Here is a 19,287-nt window from a genome sequence, read left to right as displayed (position 1 = left end):
AAACACGTTTAGATCCAGCTATTCCTGCTGTCACACAAAAGATTTTATTTAACACTGAACACACCGGGGTTGTAGTGTGTCTTCGTTAATTAATTAACCCTTTAAGCTTCAGTCAATTCCAGCCGTTTTCAGTACAAAAAATCGCTAATATTCTATTTTTAAATAAAAAAAATTACGAAAAATACAGGGAATATTGGACGCACATCGCGAGGTGCATTTCCTTGAAAACGACCGATTCGTGGATTTTATACCGACTTCAGGACATGTTTTGGACAAAATAGTTTACTGGCTTGTGTCATCTGGATGTAAAAGGTTGGATTATGGCCGTTTTTTGTGGAATCTTTTTTTCTGTGTGTAATAATGAACCCGGAAATGTGAGTTGCGCTGTGTGCGTTGAAGCCGTGTATAGAGAACGGATGGATGGATATTCGTTTTTGTCGGACAAATGTGTTTTTCTCACCCGCTGTGGTAATCGCATCTGAAAGTGGTTTATACCGGCGGATTCATGATAATCTAAGCTTTCCATCGGCGTATAGTGTTTGTATAATCGTGTTTGCAGCCGTCGGACATTCTTGAAATTCCTATGCAAATTAGTAGGTGTACCGCCGGCGGTACACCTACGACGCACTGAAGCGTAAAGGGTTAATCAGTCTCTCCAGGAGTTCGCGGGTGTTTTTCGAGATTATTGCGGCTTAAAATGCCTGAATTTGTGGCAGCTTTTCTAGTAAGTTGCGATGAAGTTGCGGGAGACCGTGACAGTTGCGAAAAAGTTGCATTTGTTTCAGCTTTTTGAATACGTTTCAGCATTGTAATTGACAATATTTATTCCTAAACTAATCCTTTAACACGCTCCAACTCATTTACATGGTGGGAAATTAGCAGCAGCCAGATACATGAAGTGGTTGGTAGATTTAAGGCACAAAATGATCATTTGATATTTAATGAATCATATTCGGACATACCTGTCAGTGGCTTAAAAAGTTAATTTCACATCTTGACACGCGTTCATAACGTGTCACGTCAATCAACAAGAAAAGCACTCAGAGAGCGCTGTGCTCTGCCAAGACTTCATTCCTTGACCTTGCGTTGATCACAGGCGTGTGTTATGCATGTGTACGTTATGTATGGATACCGAATCATGTGACCTAAATATGCAGCGGGAATTGATGGGACTCAGAAACACCCCCGCAGTTTAATCGATTGTTCTTTGTATCATTTCCGATGGATCAGTCCTGATTAGTCGAGAACGAGAATTTTGTCCGGAACTTGCTCAAAAAAACCCTCTTTTTCTGTTCACAATCTGTCCAAAATTAATCAAACCTCTAGGATGGCTTAGAAGGGTTCCAAAAATGACTAAAAAAATAAATAAAAATGTGTCCAAAATGACTCAAATTTGACCTCATAGAACAAGTATGTTCTCTAAATGTTGTTAAGATTTGTCAAAAATGACTTGAAATATGTGGAAAAGGACTAGAAATTACACAAAATAAGTCCAGAACATGCTCAAAAATCCTTCCTCAACTGTTCAAAACCTGTCCAAAATGAGATTCTTGTCTCGGATGGCTGAGAAGGGTTAAAAAAAAAATGACTAAAAATGACTTCAAACTATGAAAAATTTCTTTAAAAAGTAGAATTACTCACAATTACAGTTTTATAAACAATCTGTGGTTTGCAGCGGTGGATTTGTAGTAGCATCACAATCAGCTGACGTAGTGTTCACTTGTTGTCATGGTTACAGTGACGCCGTGCTGCTATCTGGCAATGATACAGAAATCTTTAACAAATCCGTGGATCCAGACTATAAGCCGCATCACTGATAAAATCTAATCAGCTGTGTCATTTCTGACCTTCCCTGTGAATTTCATCCAAATCTGTTTGTTCATTTTTGAGTAATGTTGCTAACAGACAGACAAATGTACGCCGATCGTCACGTAACTCTTCCTTCTTTATGAATGTAGGTCAGCTATTGATTAAAAACCAGTCGGCCAGATCTAGTTTTGGATTTATTGCTGACCTTTAAAAACAGTCAAAGATCTTCGACATCAGTTTAGTTTAACTGCGAGGGTGAAAGTCCAGGAGAAAATTGCGTCGTATTGAGAAGACGGCAGTCGCTTCCTCCGGACTTGAGCATCCTCCATGAATCTGTATCAATTTTACCATTTTCGAGTCCTAAAAATGGACTCTCAGCCGTCATTGCATCTCCGCCACAGTCGTAATCATCTGTTATACAACTAGGTGCATTAGGCAGAAGGAGATAAATGGAAGAAAAGTAACAAAGAGAGAAATGAAGGTGGAAAAAAAATGCAGGCCTACACAGTGAAGCACAAAGATTGAAAGAATGTTTGATATCATCTGTCGTACCCACACCGACTCTCTCTCTCCTCCTCCTCCTCCTCCTCCGTGGCATCATTGAGCCACAAGAAGTTAGAACTGAGCTTCCTGATTGCCCTCTAATAGGAACCTTGACTGTGAATTGCAAAGATGGATTGGTTTTCATCAGAGCTCGTGTACATTATCTCCTCTACGGGGACGCGAAAGCGCTCGGCATTGAATTCAGTCTGTACAAACGCCCTCCCTCCGTAGTGAGTTCTCGGTGAGGTGTCGGAGAAAGAAAGCAGACAGATGTGTTGTTAATTGTTCCTTCCTCTAGCGTTGCCTGCGAGGGAAAGCAATGTGTGGGGCGGGGGTGGCAGAGACGACAGCTCGTCACGTCTCCTGCCTACACGTAAACACAAACACACTCCCTACCGTCCACATCGTCTCTCTGCATTCCACGGATTACACGGCGTCTGCTCTGTCTGCGGGCGTGCCAGTGACTGTTCCACCGCGTAGACAGATGACTAGACGGAAAAAAAAGAAAAAAGGAGGGCATTAGGGGAAAAACAACAACTTGGCTTTGATAGGGTGTTTGATTGATTAGTGAAATTCAAGTTTGGATTGTACGATAGCTAAATCCTAGCTTGGTGTTTGTTGCGTCGGTAGTTCCCGACATGTCTGGACAGACACCTTCACCGCTGCGGTAGGGAGGATGTGAACTTCCCTCTGACAGTGGAGTAGGAAATGATTAGAGTCAGGTGGTTTCCTCAGTGAAAAGTCACAATAGTGTAGAAACAGGTATATATATATATATATATATATATATAAGGTTACTGTGTTTAAAACTGTACTTCAGTCGCCCCAGTAGCTCGACCGGTTTTGCAGGTAACCCATGAATAATTGCTGTTATTCCCCGCTGCGGTGGCTGTGCATTGATTCTGAGTCATTGCAAGATTTTACTGCATGTCAGTCGCTCTTTTTTCCATTCCGTCTTTCTTGTCTCGTCAACTAAACTGTAATTAAAGGCCTCTACACACGGTGCGATTTTAATAGTCTGCAAAGTTCACGGCTTGCTCCAACTGTACGTCATGAATCTAGTAATCTTTGGGCACGTTGTGGGGATTGCACGATGAAAACGGAAGCTGAATCGCAGCCTGGTGAAGAATAAAACATCTTAAGATTGAGCTGCCCTTCCTTGAAAAATAAACAACCGAAGCATAAGCATTATTTAAGAACACTAAGTGCTGCGGCCGCTATTTACAGCAGCGTGTGTGTTTGCAGTTCTTCTGCTATATCCTTCCATGCTTTGCTCTTTTTTGTTCGGTTGTGGTCCGAGTTGGAGGGCACGTCAAAAAGGCTTCTTTGTTGAAATCCCCCATACTTTTGTTGCTGCAAATCATCTATTTGGGTTTAGCTCCAGTGAGACGCTGATCAGTACGCAGCGCTCGATTTAGACGGTCGCCAGGTCGCCATTTGCGACTAAAAACCGATTTTGGCGACCAAAAATGACAAAAAACACGCTGGTTAGGGGCCAAAATATTTTGATTTGGGCTACTGACCTCCAAATCCAAGTTTCAGGGATGGCAATTTTTAGCGGATCCGCGGATTTCCGCCGTTTTAATTTCAAATTTGAACACTTTATTGTCGCGGATGTTAACGTTGTTAACATCTCGCGGGAGTCCGCGAGACTCCGTGGGATCCAAAACCAGCCCAGAATGTGATGGCGGCATCCGGAGGACAGCACCAACTGAGCCTGAGCACCGCGAACGGAAAGCACCAAGCCACCGGAGCTGTCATTTTTAGCTCGGCGGGTCCGCCGGCTGCTCTCCCCGGCTGGCTAGCTATCTCCCGCTAGCTGCTCGGCTAACACCTGCCGCTCCTCGCCGCTCGTCTGCCCGGGACAAACCGCACCTGTTCCGGCTGTCAACATCCCAGTCGCCCGCTCGGAGCTCCGGACAATGCGCTGCTCATTCCTGGGTGACTGTTCACGGCTGTGGGGGGTTTTAAGGCACACTTTGCCCAGCGACCAGTGATAGCTCGGCGGCTCCAGCTAACAAGTTGACGTGGAGGAGGAACTGGATTTCCCCCACCCAAAAAAAAAAAAAAAAAAAAAAAGTAGGATTAATTTTTTTGGCCACTAAAAGTTGATTTTGGCTCCTAAAAATGTCTAAATTAACGTATGTTGGAGGCCCAAAGAATGTCATTTGGGCCACCAGACCTCTCGGCCTTAAATCGAGCGCTGGTAGTAGTACGTCATTGTATCCTGCATTTTTATTGCCTAGTTAGTTGCTGTAGGTCGCAGCAGCAGTCACACTCTGAGACCATCGCCCCAAATTTCTGACGGAAGTTTATCGGCGTCCTTGAACCCGTCTCTCAGTGCGACGTAGGACCACCGATTCAGAGCCACGACTAAAGACATCACCACGATTCTCTCACGATTTTTATCTTTCGTCTGGGACGGCCAAAAATCGCACAGCGTGTAGAGGCCTTAAGGCACAAATGCGCCCAAACAATCCAAAAAAGAACACAAAACCCCACCATTATTATCCCCCGCCTCCACGAAGTGGAAAAGGGGGATATAGGTTTGGCGTCCGTCCGTCCGTGCGTCCGACATGAAGGGGACAGCTTTTCTCGGAAACTATTACAGCTAGGATTACGAAATTTAGTGTGTAGCTTCACACCATGGACACCTTGATCAAGTTCGAAAATGAGACCTGTGCGATAATATTTAACAGAGTTATGGCCCTTGATCACTATTTTGGATATAGACTCATAGACATCACATGTGGCGGGGGATATTGATGACCACGTCATCTTTAGTTTATACAAATATTTACGTGTGTAGAAATTCGGGGGATCATTTAGCATGGTTAAAACGTTCATAATTATGTTAATTAATGTATAATCCCCTGAAAATAAGACTTACTTATTTTTTCTTAACTTAAAATCAACCCTTCTAGCTATGAGAAGACCATGCTAATAGAACACATCATGCAGAATATACATTTTACAATTTTTGGAATATAATCATTGAGAAAAGGTAAAAAATGATATTGCTTTGTCATTTCTTTGACTTACAACAAGGACCCGAGTACTAATTTTGTGAATTGTGAAAATTTTGTGCATGCTGGCATGACAATTAAGAACCTTAAATCCTTGAAAAAAGAAAAACAGCGACATCTTTTGAACTGTTCTAAGCTACTGGATGGCGTTATTTATAATAAAATTGTTACTTTTATGTGTGTTATACTTTCTTTTAATAATCTGAATCTATCTGCAAACTAACTCAGTGACATAAAATTGATTTTTTTTTAAGTAAAATAGCTGAAATATACTTAGATACTGCAGAGTTGATCGGAAATGTTATTAAATTAGAACCTTATCGGTATTATCAGCTACTTGTTTGTCTTGAGGATAGTAAAATGGATCTTTATATCTTTGTTATTATATTTATATATAGCAATTTAGTGTGCCGAGGTGGAGCTAATTTCAGAGCCGCTATGTGGAGGTGTCTGTACACAAACAGAGAAATGTGTACAGTCATTGTTTTCTCACCTAAAGACAAAAAACAAAGCAAGGGCCCACTTATAAAAACAATATCCCATAGTATTTGTTGTTGTTAAAAGCTCCACATGGTACCTTTGAGTTTATATATATATATAAAAAAACAGAGAATATTACGCTTGAAACAATTAGTTCAGCAACAGACACTTATTTTGACACCTGCTTTCTGAATTAATTCTTGTTTTTCTTGAGTAAACATTTGCAGTTTTGTTAAATGTGTAATAGAGCAATTAGTGAACTATTTAAGAGAATTAATCTGATCTATTTAGCGTCAAAGCAGTTATACGCTGCAGATGGGTGTTGTATTGCAATATTTTCTTCTGATATGTAGTGCAGTTCTAGCATAAAGTTAAAATACCCAGTTCTACCTCACAGCATGTACTCGGCTGCTTGGGGCTTGGCGATACGATCGGTGATAATTGTGGCGATTATAAATAATCTCTCGGTGTGTGTGCGTCTGTGTTTTGTCAGATGGTTTCCTGTGCGACCCTCTTGTTGATTCTAAACTCACTGACCTTGGCATTTGAGGGGAAGTCTCGTCAACCCCCATGTGTGCCGGAGCGTGTGTGCATGCATGCTCATGCTAGTATGTCAGTCAAAGCTGCCCTTAGGCTCCCAAAGCCATCGATTATTGATAAAGCTGGTGTCTCACGGCAACGCGAGTGTATTGACTGATGGGATGGATGCAGGAAGAGCGTGTTTCTGCACAGTCGAGGTAAATGAGAGCAGAGCAAGTGTGGGTATGTGTTGATGTAGAAAATGTTCCACCCCGGCTGTAACTGTAAGCGAAACTCATCCAACCATTCTCCCTGTTCCTGCATACTTTCTGTTCCTTGCTCTCTCCAGTCACATCCCACACATCCCTCAGCTCCTCTCTTCCTGCACTGCTTTCCAGGCCATTGACCACGGTTCATGGTTGTTTGGCTTAATTGATGCTCCCTTCTAATGCGCTTCACGGCACGCCTGATCGTCTGCAAACACACACACACACACTTGAATACCCGAGACATTTAATTGTGTGTGTGCAGACCTGTGCTGTCTACAGTGACTGACCTGCTACTTGTGAAGGGAAAAATTACACCAGAGCAAACTGTATATTTGCCAGTTTTTTCAAAATTCGACTGATAATGTTTCATAGACCTGCAGAGCCCTTTTGGAATATAACCCGAGACGCATTTCTAACAAATCCGATCAAAGCAACAAGTGTGAAAACGGAGCCAAAAGGCAAAGTCATGGCTCTCAGAGGGGAGATTAAAAGGGCTGTGAGTTTCTTTAAGTCATTGTCACCAAAATGCAACTCGTCCTTATGTGCATATTTGATGCAAGCGCTCATAAAAATGGGTGTTTCACAAAACAAAACATTAACAACAAGACGACATGGTCATCAATATCCCCCGCCACATGTGATGTCTATGAGTCTATATCCAAAATAATGATCAAGGGCCATAACTCTGTTAAATATTATCGCACAGGTCTCATTTTCGAACTTGATCAAGGTGTTCATGGTGTGAAGCTACACACTAAATTTCATAATCCTAGCTGTAATAGTTTCCGAGAAAAGCTGTCCCCTTCATCTCGGACGGACGGACAGAGGCCAAACCTATATCCCCCTTTTCCACTTCGTGGAGGCGGAGGATAATAATAAAAACACTAATGAAATACAGAGGGTCCTCGACTTACATTTAAGTTCCGTTCCTACAGATTGGTGTAGGGCTGGGCGATATGGCCAAAAAATAAAATCTCAATTTTTGTAGTCATTTTGGACGATTGTGTCTTTGCGGTCTGTTTGCTATGGCTAGTGCTAGCCATGCCGCACTCCCGTAGCTGCAGCACTCTTCCCATTCTTTAGGATGCCTCTGCTGGAGGTGCTGAAAGAGGTTAGTTGTGCTGCTACTCTTCGTTTTCACAGTACTTTTGCAAACCTTGCACATGACTGTAGTTTGCTCTGTGTCAGTCTTGTCAAAGCCGAACCACTTCCATATAATCGATGTAACATGAGGCCCTTTTCTCGCGACCAACTCTTCGTCTGCTGTTCTGTCCGCCGTGACGGGGGGGGGGGGGGGGGGGGGGGTGGTGAGTGTTTTGGTGGAAGGAGATGAGAGGCGGAAGCAAACGCCAGTGCACAAGTCGTGAAAGGCAGAAGAAGAATCTGTATTGTTATATATTTAAGCTCGTAAAATCGTCAGGTTTTAAAAAGGCGAATTAATTGAACTAATTTGATTTATCGCCCAGCCCTAGATTGATGGAAGTCGATTCTCGCCGCAAGTCGAAGACATCGTAAACCGAGGACCTCCTGTAATCAGTGCTAACCATATTCAAAACGTAACGGGCTTACAGTTAGCGACGTACTTTTTTTTTTTTTTACTCCATGTAATTTATTTCTCCAGTCCAGATAAATTTGATTCAATTAGTGTCAGTCGACAGCATCCCGTCTCGTGGCTCTTCACAAAGTAAGACCAAGATTTGATTAAGTTCCATAATAGGGTAAAACTCAGTGATTCTCTGTGACTCATTTGGCAAAAGTGGAAACTTACTTTTAACTGGAGGAGACGTCCAGTAGCTGAGGGAGGGCAGCCATCTGCTGAGAATGGTCTGGGTGAAAGAGAGGGGAGACGAGAAGAGCAATTACAACTTCCATTCCAGAAATGTTAAATCAAGCATTTGAAGTTATGAGTCTGAAACTAATGACTGTTCCTAGATTTTTATTTTGAAAGAACAGTGTGTAAGCTGCTATTTTTAAGGGCATCTGTGTTCTCTGTAACATTACACAGCATGAAATTCAAGCAGACCGACTGTGGAGTTCTTCTATTGTGTGTATTTGCCGAGCAGCAAGAGGATAAATCGTGTAATATAAAAACATTTTTGGTGCTGAATCTTCAGCCTGCATGTTAATTTGGCAGTTATTTCCATTTTTCAAAAGAAGCCTAATTGCTGTTTGGTTTGCTGTGTTACTTCTTCTCGACCGTAACTCACATTTATGCATAAAGACCGAGTTGAGCTCCATCAGATTGTACAGGTGTGCCTATTAAACTGCTGCCCAAGTGTAGGAATCTCATCTGTGCTACTTGACCTTCCTCTGATTGGAGATCAAAGGCCGGGACACGCTTTCTGACATTTACCCTCCTTAAATAAAGGTCACACCTTGATTTGTACTTTTGTTTATGATGTTTCTGCTTGTAGACCCTCGCCCACTGCGGCACGAAGAGACGGTAATTATCACCCTGGCAACAGTCTCTGTGCTGGCCGTGGTCGCTGTAGCAGCCTTCTTTGGTTACCGCATGATGCACGGTGAGTTACCATGGCGCCTAACTGTGGGGGGAAAGCACTGTTTTTCAGCATTAACTATTCAAGGCTGTTTAGATGTTTTTTTGGTTTTTTTGGGTAGAATTTCAGTTGATTGCATGAATGGAATCGGTGCTGATCTTTTGTACGGATGCATCTGCATGTCTTTAGTTTTCCCAAAGTGTGAACTCTGTGTTTCAACAGGAGACGGTAAGCAAGGCCTTCACAACCTCAATATGATGGAGGCTGCTGGCTCTGAGAGCTCCCTGGACCTGGACAATCTGAAACTGCTGGAGGTCAGTGCCAACGTCACACCATCTGGCCTTCTGTCTCCGTCCCTGCGCTGCATCCGACTCGTAATATTTTTAGTTTTGAGCTGAGCTGATCTGTTTACAATTCAATTAATTTGTTTTCCACAGTTCCACACCAGCACATTATTTCAGCAGTAATAGTAATGGTGTGGAAACAGCATTATGGCATCTCTAAACTATGGTTCTGCAGCTTTTATTTCTGGCGTCCTGTGGATTTACACCGGCCCGTTTCTCGTTTTTGTCGTTTTGTTTCTCGTTTTTGTCTCGCTTGTGTTTTTTGTCCTATTTGTCATTTTGTGTTTCACTTTATTCTTAGTTTTTGGTTTGTTTTTGTAATTTTCTGTCCCTTTTTTGTCATTTTTTGTTCCGTTTGTTGTTTTTTGTCTTGTTTTTATCTGGCTTGTCGTTTGTCTCATGTTTTTGTCGTGTCGCTTCTCATTTTTGTTGTTTTCTTCTCTTTTCGTCTCACTTGTGTTTCTCTTTTTTGTCGTTTTTCCATTTTTTTGTCACTTTGTGCCTCGTTTTTGTCATTTTTTTGTCTTGTTTTTGTTGTTTTTTTGGTCTGACTTGTTGTTTCTCTCCTGATTTTGTCGTTCTGTTTCTCCTTTTTGTTGTTTTTTGTTTCTTTTTTGTCTCGCTTGTGTTTTTTTTGTCATTTTGTGTTGCGCTTTATTTGTTGTTTTTTGTCTTGTTTTTGTAATTTTCTGTCCTTTTTTTGTCCCATTTTGTTGTTTTTTTTGTCTTGTTTTTATCTGGCTTGTCGTTTGTCTCATGTTTTTGTCGTTTCTGTTCTCATTTCTGTTGTTTTCTTCTCTTTTCGTCTCACTTGTGTTTTTGTTTCATTTTTGTCCTTTTGTGTTTTGTGTCTAATTTTTGTCGTTTGTCCATTTTTTGTCACTTTGTGCCTCATTTTTATCATTTTTTGTCTTGTTTTTTGTTGTTTTTGTCTGACTTGTCATTTCTCTCCTGATTTTGTCGCTCTGTTTCTCCTTTTTGTTGTTTTGTGTTTCCTTTTCGTCTCACTTGTGTTTTTTGTTTCATTTTTGTCCTTTTGTGTTTTGCTTTATTTGTGTTTTTTGTCTCATTTGTGCCATTTGTCCATTTTTTTGTCACTTTGTGCCTCATTTTTGTCATTTTTTGTCTTGTTTTTGTCGTTTTTTGTCTTGTTTTTTTGTCTGACTTGTCGTTTCTCTCCTGATTTTGTCGCTCTTTCTCCTTTTTGTTGTTTTGTGTTCCCTTTTTGTCTCGCTTGTGTTTTTTGTCTTATTTTTGACATTTTGTGTTGCGCTTTATTTGTTGTTTTTTGTCGTTTTGTGTCTTCTTTTGTCTCACTTGTGTCGTTAGTCCTTTTTTTTGTTGCTTTGGTCTTTTTTTGTCTGTTGTTTTGATCCTAAAGTAAAATTCTGTATCATTCAGTTCCAGATAGCTGTGACTAAAAGTTGTGTTCCTTTGTCGACACAGCTGTAATGCGTATAGAAAATGAACGTTTATGTCTTTACAACGGACATTTAGCGCTCTACCACGTTCAGCATCTACACTCAGGAGAAAAAGAAATGAGAGCTTGAAAGAGAAAGGAGAAACCAAAGGCAAAGAGGCAAAAACACACCAAAAATACATCAAGGTTTCCTCTTACATTTGTCGTTTCAATGTGACTTTTATCATCCGATCACGGCAGGACGCATTAAGTGACAGGCCCGGGCGTACGAAAATAGGAATTTGCTCCCGCTGACACAGGATCCGGAGAACTCGATATGGAAAAACGAGAGCTAATATTGTGATAGGAAGTCAGTGGAGTTGGGATGATATTCATCCACCGTGACAATATAAGGGGGGGCTGAAAGTCAAACGAATGCAGCAAACTGATTCAAATGAGCCGGCCGTGGGAGGGACAGCAACCGTGCTGTTCTGTCTTTTATCACCAGCTCGCATTTTCAGCATGCTTAAACAGCCCAAATTTCCACAGCAAAACAGGGCAATTTTTGGTCTGTTTACAAGCTGATTCACCAGATTAACACATACAGGAAAAATCTGGTGTGCTTCAGCCTGATTGGTATTCTTGGAATCGTGCCTGTTCTGAGTATGACACGTGCTATCTAACCAGCATGAGCCTCCTGAAGCTTTCCAGACCAACCAAGCTCGCCATTTTGTTAACCAACTAGACAACTACCGATTTATTTTCCAGTATTACTCAACGCTTTTTGTCTTTTTACGAGAGAGGAGAACGCAGGTTGATGTGTTTTTTCGGCATGATACCCGTTGTGCTTGCACAGGAGTATGTGCAAATCTTGTGTCATTGGTTGCGTTTCCCTGGTGAAGACCACGTTACGCGGTTTAATTTCGGGTCGCCTGAGATAAAAAAGCGGCCACGAGTATAATGTGTTCAAATCTGTGGGTGTCGATCTCAAACGAGGGTGTCAAACATGAGGCCTGTGGGCCAAGACAGCACCTTCAAAGGGTCAACTCCGGCCCACGGGACGACTTTTTAAAGCGCAAAAGTTACAGAAAAGACATTCAGTGTAAATTATTAAAACTGTAAATTCAAAATAATTTCTAGACCAAAATACTCGTTTCTGTCTTAATTTGTCCTGTGTTTGCCATTTTTATCATATTTTTGTCTGACTTTTGTCGTTTGTCTCATGTTTTTGTTTTGTTTCTCGATTTGGTGGCTCTGTTTTCATTTTGTCTCGCTTGTGTTTTTGGTCTTGTTTTTGTTGTTATTTTGTGTTTTGCTTTATTCGTTGTTTCTGTCATTTGTTCATTTTTTTGTGACTTTGTGCCTCGTTTTTTTTGTCATTTTTTTGTCCCGCTTGTCATATTTTGTCTTGTTTTTGTTGTTTTTTTGTCCGACTTTTGTCATTTGTCATTTTATTTCTCGTTTTTGTGTTTTCTTTTTGTCTTGCTTGTTTTTTGTCTTGTTTTTGTTATTTTGTGTTTCGCTTTATTCGTTGTTTCTGTCATTTGTCCATTTTTTGTCACTTTGTGCCTCGTTTTTTGTCATTTTTTGTACCGCTTGTCATATTTTGTCTTGTTTTTGTTGTTTTTTTGTCTGACTTTTGTCGTTTCTCATGTTTTTGTCATTTTATTTCTCGTTTTTGTGTTTCCTTTTTGTCTTGCTTGTGTTTTTGTTATTTTGTGTTTCACTTTATTCGTTGTTTCTGTCATTTGTCCATTTTTTGTCACTTTGTGCCTCGTTTTTTGTCCCGTTTGTCATATTTTGTCTTGTTTTTGTTGTTTTTTTTGTCTGACTTTTGTCGTTTGGCTCATGTTTTTGTCATTTTATGTCTCGTTTTTGTTGTTTAGTGTTTCCTTTTTGTCTTGCTTGTGTTTTTTGTCATTTTGTGTTTCACTTTATTCATAGTTTTTTGTCGTTTTGTGTCGCTTTATGCCTCGTATTTGTCCATTTTTGTCCTAGCAAAAGAAAATATTTTTTTAGTTGTGGTTTTGTATAAGTTATTATGGTCTGATTCAAATTGGGCTGAATGTGGAACCTGAACTAAAAAGAGTTTGACATCCCTGATCCAGAAGAAAGCTCTTAGATCACACTAAGACACGATCACCGATGGTCATTTTGGAGCTTTGCGACCAAAACGTAGCAGCAGAGGTTGAAATAAATTAAATTGAAAGCTGCTGTGACCCATAAGTACAAGCCAACCAATCAGAACGCAGCATGAAATAACAAACACTACTCTGGTAGTGGCAATATTTTGAAAGCGTCCGACCTCACAAGTGGTCCAAAAGGATGATGCGCCTCTGCTCTTGTGTGTGTTTTTCTATTTATAATCAAGTCCTGTGATTCACCACTCAGTCATCACAAACGTCTAACATGCTTCAGCGTCGATTTTGCCGCTCGACAAACATCTTATTTTCCATTTCTAGTTTGCTAAGTCATGTTTTTCAAATTCCTACGGCAAAGCTGGCAACTGCAGCATAAGAAAAGACAGAAATTACCTTCAAAAATGGTGAAAAATCAAAAATAAAAACATTAGCAGGCTCCGTGTGGTTTTGTTAAAATGATCGTGCTGGTGTTTTTTGCTTTCGGCTTGTAGCGTGGGAACACATACAGATTCTGGCCACCATAGGGTGAAAAATGAAGTACCTTGAAATATTTAATGTTGGGGGCCGTTTACACGAGGACCATCCTAACAGAAAACGCAAAAGTGGCGTCTTGTCATTTCACGTTTAGACAAGCGGTTTTGAAGGAAATCTGCGTATATACGGTGACTCTATAGTGTGTGGAATTCGATTGGATATGCATGCCAGGCAGCTGGGTGGCGCTGTGATAAAACTCCGCCATGTCTACGCGCATGCATACTATCTCTCTTTTCGGATCGCCGCCGCGGTAAATGTTCATGAATGGAATCTGTACAGATTCTGTACGTTTGTTGGTACGACTCCTGTAGTGTACATAGAGCTGCCAGAGTTGTTGAAGGTAGGAAGGATGGAAATATTCACACATTTTTGTTTACTTCCTTGTACCAGCCGGCAAACCAAAGCACCGGCGCACATATGTGACGTAATCGCGTGCGCGACGTGGTCAGATCTCGGCAAAGTTTTGCGTTTTGCTGTTTAGACGGAAACGTAACGACGGAGCGTTTTCTACTTTTCCACTCTGGAGGCCGGTTTCAAATTTTTGCGTTTTCAAGCCCCCAAAACGCCGTCCTCGTATAAACAATAGGGTGTTTTGTTGGAATATTTTGACGTTTTTACCTGCAAGCGTCCTCGTGTAAACGGCCCCTTATATACCATTTTAAAGGGTGTTGTCTGGGGTATTTTCCAGTGAAGTTTCAGAGCTTAATAACCCTATTTCTAAATCAGATCCAATATGCAAAACACAAACATGTGACGTACACAAAAACGTGACGTATTTGGACTGAGACATAAGAGGCATTTGTTGAAACTAGAGTTACTACTTGTAGTGCTGAAGACAATACCTTTTTGTGAGTACCAATCAATAGCACACACTAACTCATGACATGATTCCAAGCTTGTTCTGTAACCTCTGGAAAGCTACAGAGCGTGACGTACACAAAATGTGACGTACTGTCTGTGTATCATTAATGGACCTGGTATCAGATATATTAGAAGAAATAGTTGACTACTTAGTGACTAAATCTAACTAGCTACCACTACACACCCTTTAAAATGGTATGTAACATTAAATATTTCAAGGTACTTCATTTTTCACCCTATGGTGGCCAGAATCTGTATGCGTTCCCACGCTACAAGCCTTTCATCAGAAGCGTCCTTGCTTTCCCTTGCAGAACAATAATCGGTAACACAGACAAAGTCAGAACCAGGCACTGACTTAAACAAGTCTCTGCAAGAGATGAAAGCGGCGTCGTAACCGACTCTGAGGGAAAATAAACACTACATTATGACTACTCAAATGATTTGCAGGGATTTCTAGTAAATTGGGGTAAAAAAAAAAAAAAGCCAGCAGAGTGATTGATGTCTTCTGCGTTAAAACGTCACCTCCCTCAGAAAATTCAGTTTCTGCGCCGAACACTGTTACCGAGCTACACAGGTGCAGTCGTGTTTCCCCGCTTTCACCCCCGTTCAGCGCTTTCCAGCCCACAGAGATCAAGCAGAAATTGAATATTGAACGCTGTCCTTGTGCCTTATCGAATGCAGGCACTTGTTTTTTCACAATAAACTCCGTGCCTGTGGGGAGGGGTGGTAAGCCAGGGAGGGTGTGCTCATAGACAAAACAGGGTTCATTGTTTTCCACAGAATGTTTTATAGGCACAGATAAATGCCGGAGAGGGAAACTGCACCGAAACAAATGCACTCCTGAATTAATTTCTCTAATGCCATGCAGATGACTCTTTCAGACAGAATGTTTGGACCTTAATGGCATCCTGTGCTCTGGCTAATTCAGGACACCAATTGAATGATTTGGAACGAACCTGGGACCATTCTAGCTGTTCGCCTTTCATTTGACTTATTTCCTATCTGCCCTCTGCCTGCCTGCGCGACTGCATTTTGTTTGCACTTGTCGTAGCGTTTTCTTGTGTTTTCTGTTTTCGGCGTCTTTTGTGTTTTTGTCAAGGAATCTTCCTGCGTCTTGTCATTTCTGCGACAAGGCGTTTAAAGAAGCACAAGCAAAGAGTGCTAAAGGTCCAGAATCCCAAAGGAGTCTATTAATAGTCTTTCCGTTTCCCGTCCACGCCACCTCTTCCAGCTGATCGGGCGTGGCAGATACGGCGCGGTGTACTGTGGTTCTCTGGATGAGCGGCCCGTCGCCGTCAAGGTGTTCACCGCAGCAAACCGCCAGAACTTCCTCAATGAATGCTCGATCTATCGTCTGCCGCTGCTGGAGCATGAAAACATCGCTCGGTTTGTGGCTGCTGACGAGCGGACCGGCCCAGAGGGACGCACAGAGTACCTGCTGGTCATGGACTACTACCCACATGTGAGTACCGGAGGACTGGATGTTTTTATGCAACAGTTTCTGAAATGCTTATGTTACAAACCCCAACATTTCAGTCCTGGTTGATTAGGCAAACACCTCCTTAATTAAATAATAGGGGCCTCCAGAAGCCACCAACACAAGTGATGTACAGCCGTCCCTCGCCATATCGCGATTCATTTTTTGCGGTCTCACTGTATCGCAGATTTTTTTGCAGTGTATAGGTACTTTTTTATCCGTCTTATTGTGGCGAAATACGTTTAAGAACAACGCTGGTGAAAGGATATCTGCCTTTAGTGCACTCTGCAACTGCCAGATGCTTTTATTTTGACACACAGGGAAAGCAGTTTTATGTAAAATATGACAGGAAGTCATCAAACACTTCACACTCACGGTCCTTAACCAACACTAACCAGGCTGACTAAACCACAAAAACACAATGAAACACAAACAACACTGTAACACTGACATAAACCACAATAATGACATTTAAACCCCCAACACCCTGAACTCCCATGGTGCACTGCAGCACAACAGTTCAGTCACAGCGACCAGCTCTGCCATCGCTACATTATTTTAATTATTTTTAAGATTAAAAAAAAGCTTTTTCTAGCCTATAAAATTTAAAACGATATAAAAACTAAAACACATTAAAAGAATATTTTATCAAAATAAAATGCGCTGGGCTCTGATTGGCTCAGCGACCACAGCATCAGTCTCTTAGTTTGATTAAGTGTTGTGTTATCAGGACCGTGAGTGTGTCTGATGACTTCCTGCTCCCTGTGTGTGTCAAAATAAAAGCATCTGTCAGTTGCAGAGTGCATAAAAGGTAGACATCCTTTCTCCACCGTCATTCTTCAATGCAGCTCACCAAAATAAATCTGTAAAAATACCTACACACCACAAAATTCTGCGAAAATAAATGCAATTTAAAAATAAGAGAACAAGCCCTGGTTTATTACATTATTTTGATTACATTAATGCTTTAAAAATAGTAATCTAATTACATGACGTACTGATTTATAGTAAAGCCAGTTTTACCACCATTGTACATTTTCCCGATCATCATTCTTTTACTATAAGTGGCATTTCCACTGCAGGACTTCCACAGTGCTGTATTAGTAATGCTACTTGATTAAAAGACCTGCATATTTTCCCCGTAACTGCCCATCTCAGAGGTAAACAAACACTGAAGAACTATATGAATTAATGTGTTTTTAAGCAGCCTGACTGCACGTCTCGTTTAAGGACAGCGATCATGCAGATTGGTGGATCGGGTGCCAGAAGTAGTAGGAAGTTTGTTCAGTCACACTTAAGTTATTTCAGTCAGCCGTATGAAGCCCTGATAAGCAGCATAGCTACTAAAAGCCTGTGTGTTGCGCTCGCTGTCCATAGCGATTATCTAATCATTTTACATGTTGATGAATCTGTCACCTTTTAATTGTTTAGTCTAGATAACGATGGAAAATGTCTTTCCACTGTGCCAGTTTCGGAGCCCAATGCGACGACAGTGACGCAAAACGTTAAAAGGCAGCAGCAAATTTGGCTAACATTAACTCCCATCCATTTTGTAAGTGACTAATTTAGAAATGTAATCCTTTCAGTATTAAAAAAGATGCATTTGGGTTTGATTATGGCTTTCTACATCTGTCTGCTCACTAAGGTGGATTGGCGGTTGACTCGTTGTAAATGAAAAGTTATAATCATTCCACCCAACACCCGTCTTTTTTTTTTCTGCAAACCACTTAGCATGCAGCTGGTCAAGTCAACAAAAAAAACATCAACACTCGCCGCTAAAAGCTGCCTCTAGGAACTCTTCAATATTAATGTAAGCTTACCTAAAAGCTGAATATTCTCACTGTCCAAACCGTCCGCTAATTACAAGTCAGCTGACCCCCTTCCACCTCGTGAAAGGAGCCTATTATGTGTCGTAGCCATTAGTGTAGTACAGATCGTCATGGAAACGCAGTGCAAGACAGGGCAGGAGATTGGAGCACGTAATGCATTCAAGTAAATGGTAATGTAATTTATTTAAAACAAACAGATCTAATGTAATTGTCTTTAGTAGCAGATGCACCAATTGCCTGGGGATTGATTAAGCGCATGTGCGTGTGCGTCGGCGTGTTTGTGTGTGAACCACAACCCAACCAATAATGGATTATCGAGGCTGACGGAGATAATGTAGGAAGGAAATTAATTACTTATATTCACTATAATTCCTGGTAGAAAAGTTTTCACGGAGTTGCTCCTGATACTCATCATAATCTTGCGCCGGATTCGTGAACCTTAATTGCGAGTAGCTTTTATTCGGCCTCATAGCTAAAAGCGACTGCTTTTGTGAGCGAGAGATAAAAGAATTTCAGCTTTGTTGCGAAACTGCGCTCCTTCCTCGTGAAGGTCGAGCGGCTTTTTGAGTTAAAAATGTGAAGTTTATCTTTAAATTGTCAGTTTCGACCTCGTTGGGGGATTTGTTTGCCGGTGCAGATGCCACTAGCTTGTGAGTTTTGGGAGACGAGGTGGAATAGAGGAGCACCGACAGAATTATTGTCATGTTTGAACCTTGCCACATTATTGGGCGGCGCAGGCATTGCTTAAAGAAGGAGCCGAGGACTGCAAGTCTCAGAGTCTTCTTGCTTTTCCGTCAGATCTTTGAAGTGATGTTGCTAATTTATTATTCTCTGCATTCTCTCTCTTCATCTTGACATCCTTTCCCCATTCTGACTCTCCTCCTCCCTCCACACTTCTGTCTGCTTTTATCCCTCACCTTCTGCGTTCTCTTCCCTTCCCTCACGTCCTCCATGTCCTCCTCAGGGCTCTCTGAGTCGCTACCTGAGCGTCCAGACCAACGACTGGGTCAGCAGCTGCCGGCTGGCTCACTCCGTCACCCGTGGCCTGGCGTACCTGCACACCGAGCTCTTCAAGGGAGGTGAGCTGCAGGGCACACAAACACAAAAGACGCGCAGACAAACACACACACAGTTAATTACATAACCGCTCACAGTTTACACGGGCTCAAGTTCCAAGTCTGATGCTTCCATCTGTTACCGATACACAAACACATACAAAGAATTGCGGTGGAAAATGGGAAAGCTTTCTGTGTGTCTAGCCCAGTTAGTTCAGATTATTTAGACAGGCTTTAGATAGCGTGCGTGCGTGCTTGAGCCATCTTACTGCAGCTCCACGTGGTTCTGTTTGTCTTGGAGCACTTTGCATCCCTGCATTTTGACAAACACACACATACACATTGCGTGCACGCCCTGCCAAGGGTATTTATAGACCGGCCTCAAGCTAGCCTCAGAGAGAGTGAAAAATCGAGAGAGGAACAAACCAGAGAGGGAAGATAGAGACTGAGATAACATCTGAATGTCCCAGTGGCTCCATGAAATCAGAGGCAGAACTGAAAAC

General features: G+C 41.7%; 1 protein-coding gene and 1 long non-coding RNA gene across 2 annotated transcripts in view; one reads left to right on the top strand and one right to left on the bottom strand.

Moving 5' to 3' along the window:
- LOC110956471 (bone morphogenetic protein receptor type-2) overlaps nucleotides 1-19,287 on the top strand; it is a 47,451-nt gene that overhangs the window by 20,434 nt on the left and 7,730 nt on the right. Inside the window, exons 4-7 of the mRNA XM_022201980.2 lie at nucleotides 9,061-9,168; nucleotides 9,367-9,458; nucleotides 15,655-15,885; nucleotides 18,694-18,808. Of these exons, the coding sequence (XP_022057672.1) occupies nucleotides 9,061-9,168; nucleotides 9,367-9,458; nucleotides 15,655-15,885; nucleotides 18,694-18,808 (546 nt within the window). The remainder of the gene's footprint in view (nucleotides 1-9,060; nucleotides 9,169-9,366; nucleotides 9,459-15,654; nucleotides 15,886-18,693; nucleotides 18,809-19,287) is intronic.
- On the bottom strand, nucleotides 8-18,761 carry LOC127532184 (uncharacterized). The gene is made up of 3 exons (XR_007939573.1): nucleotides 18,647-18,761; nucleotides 8,415-8,472; nucleotides 8-2,840 (listed from the first exon to the last, which is right to left on the bottom strand). It is a non-coding gene; the product is annotated as an uncharacterized LOC127532184 (long non-coding RNA).

This window comes from Acanthochromis polyacanthus, chromosome 22 (genome assembly GCF_021347895.1).
Source record: "Acanthochromis polyacanthus isolate Apoly-LR-REF ecotype Palm Island chromosome 22, KAUST_Apoly_ChrSc, whole genome shotgun sequence".
Taxonomy (NCBI): Eukaryota; Metazoa; Chordata; class Actinopteri; family Pomacentridae; genus Acanthochromis; species Acanthochromis polyacanthus.
The sequence above is the reverse complement of the archived record's forward strand: the minus strand, read 5'-3'. Positions and strand labels throughout refer to the sequence as shown.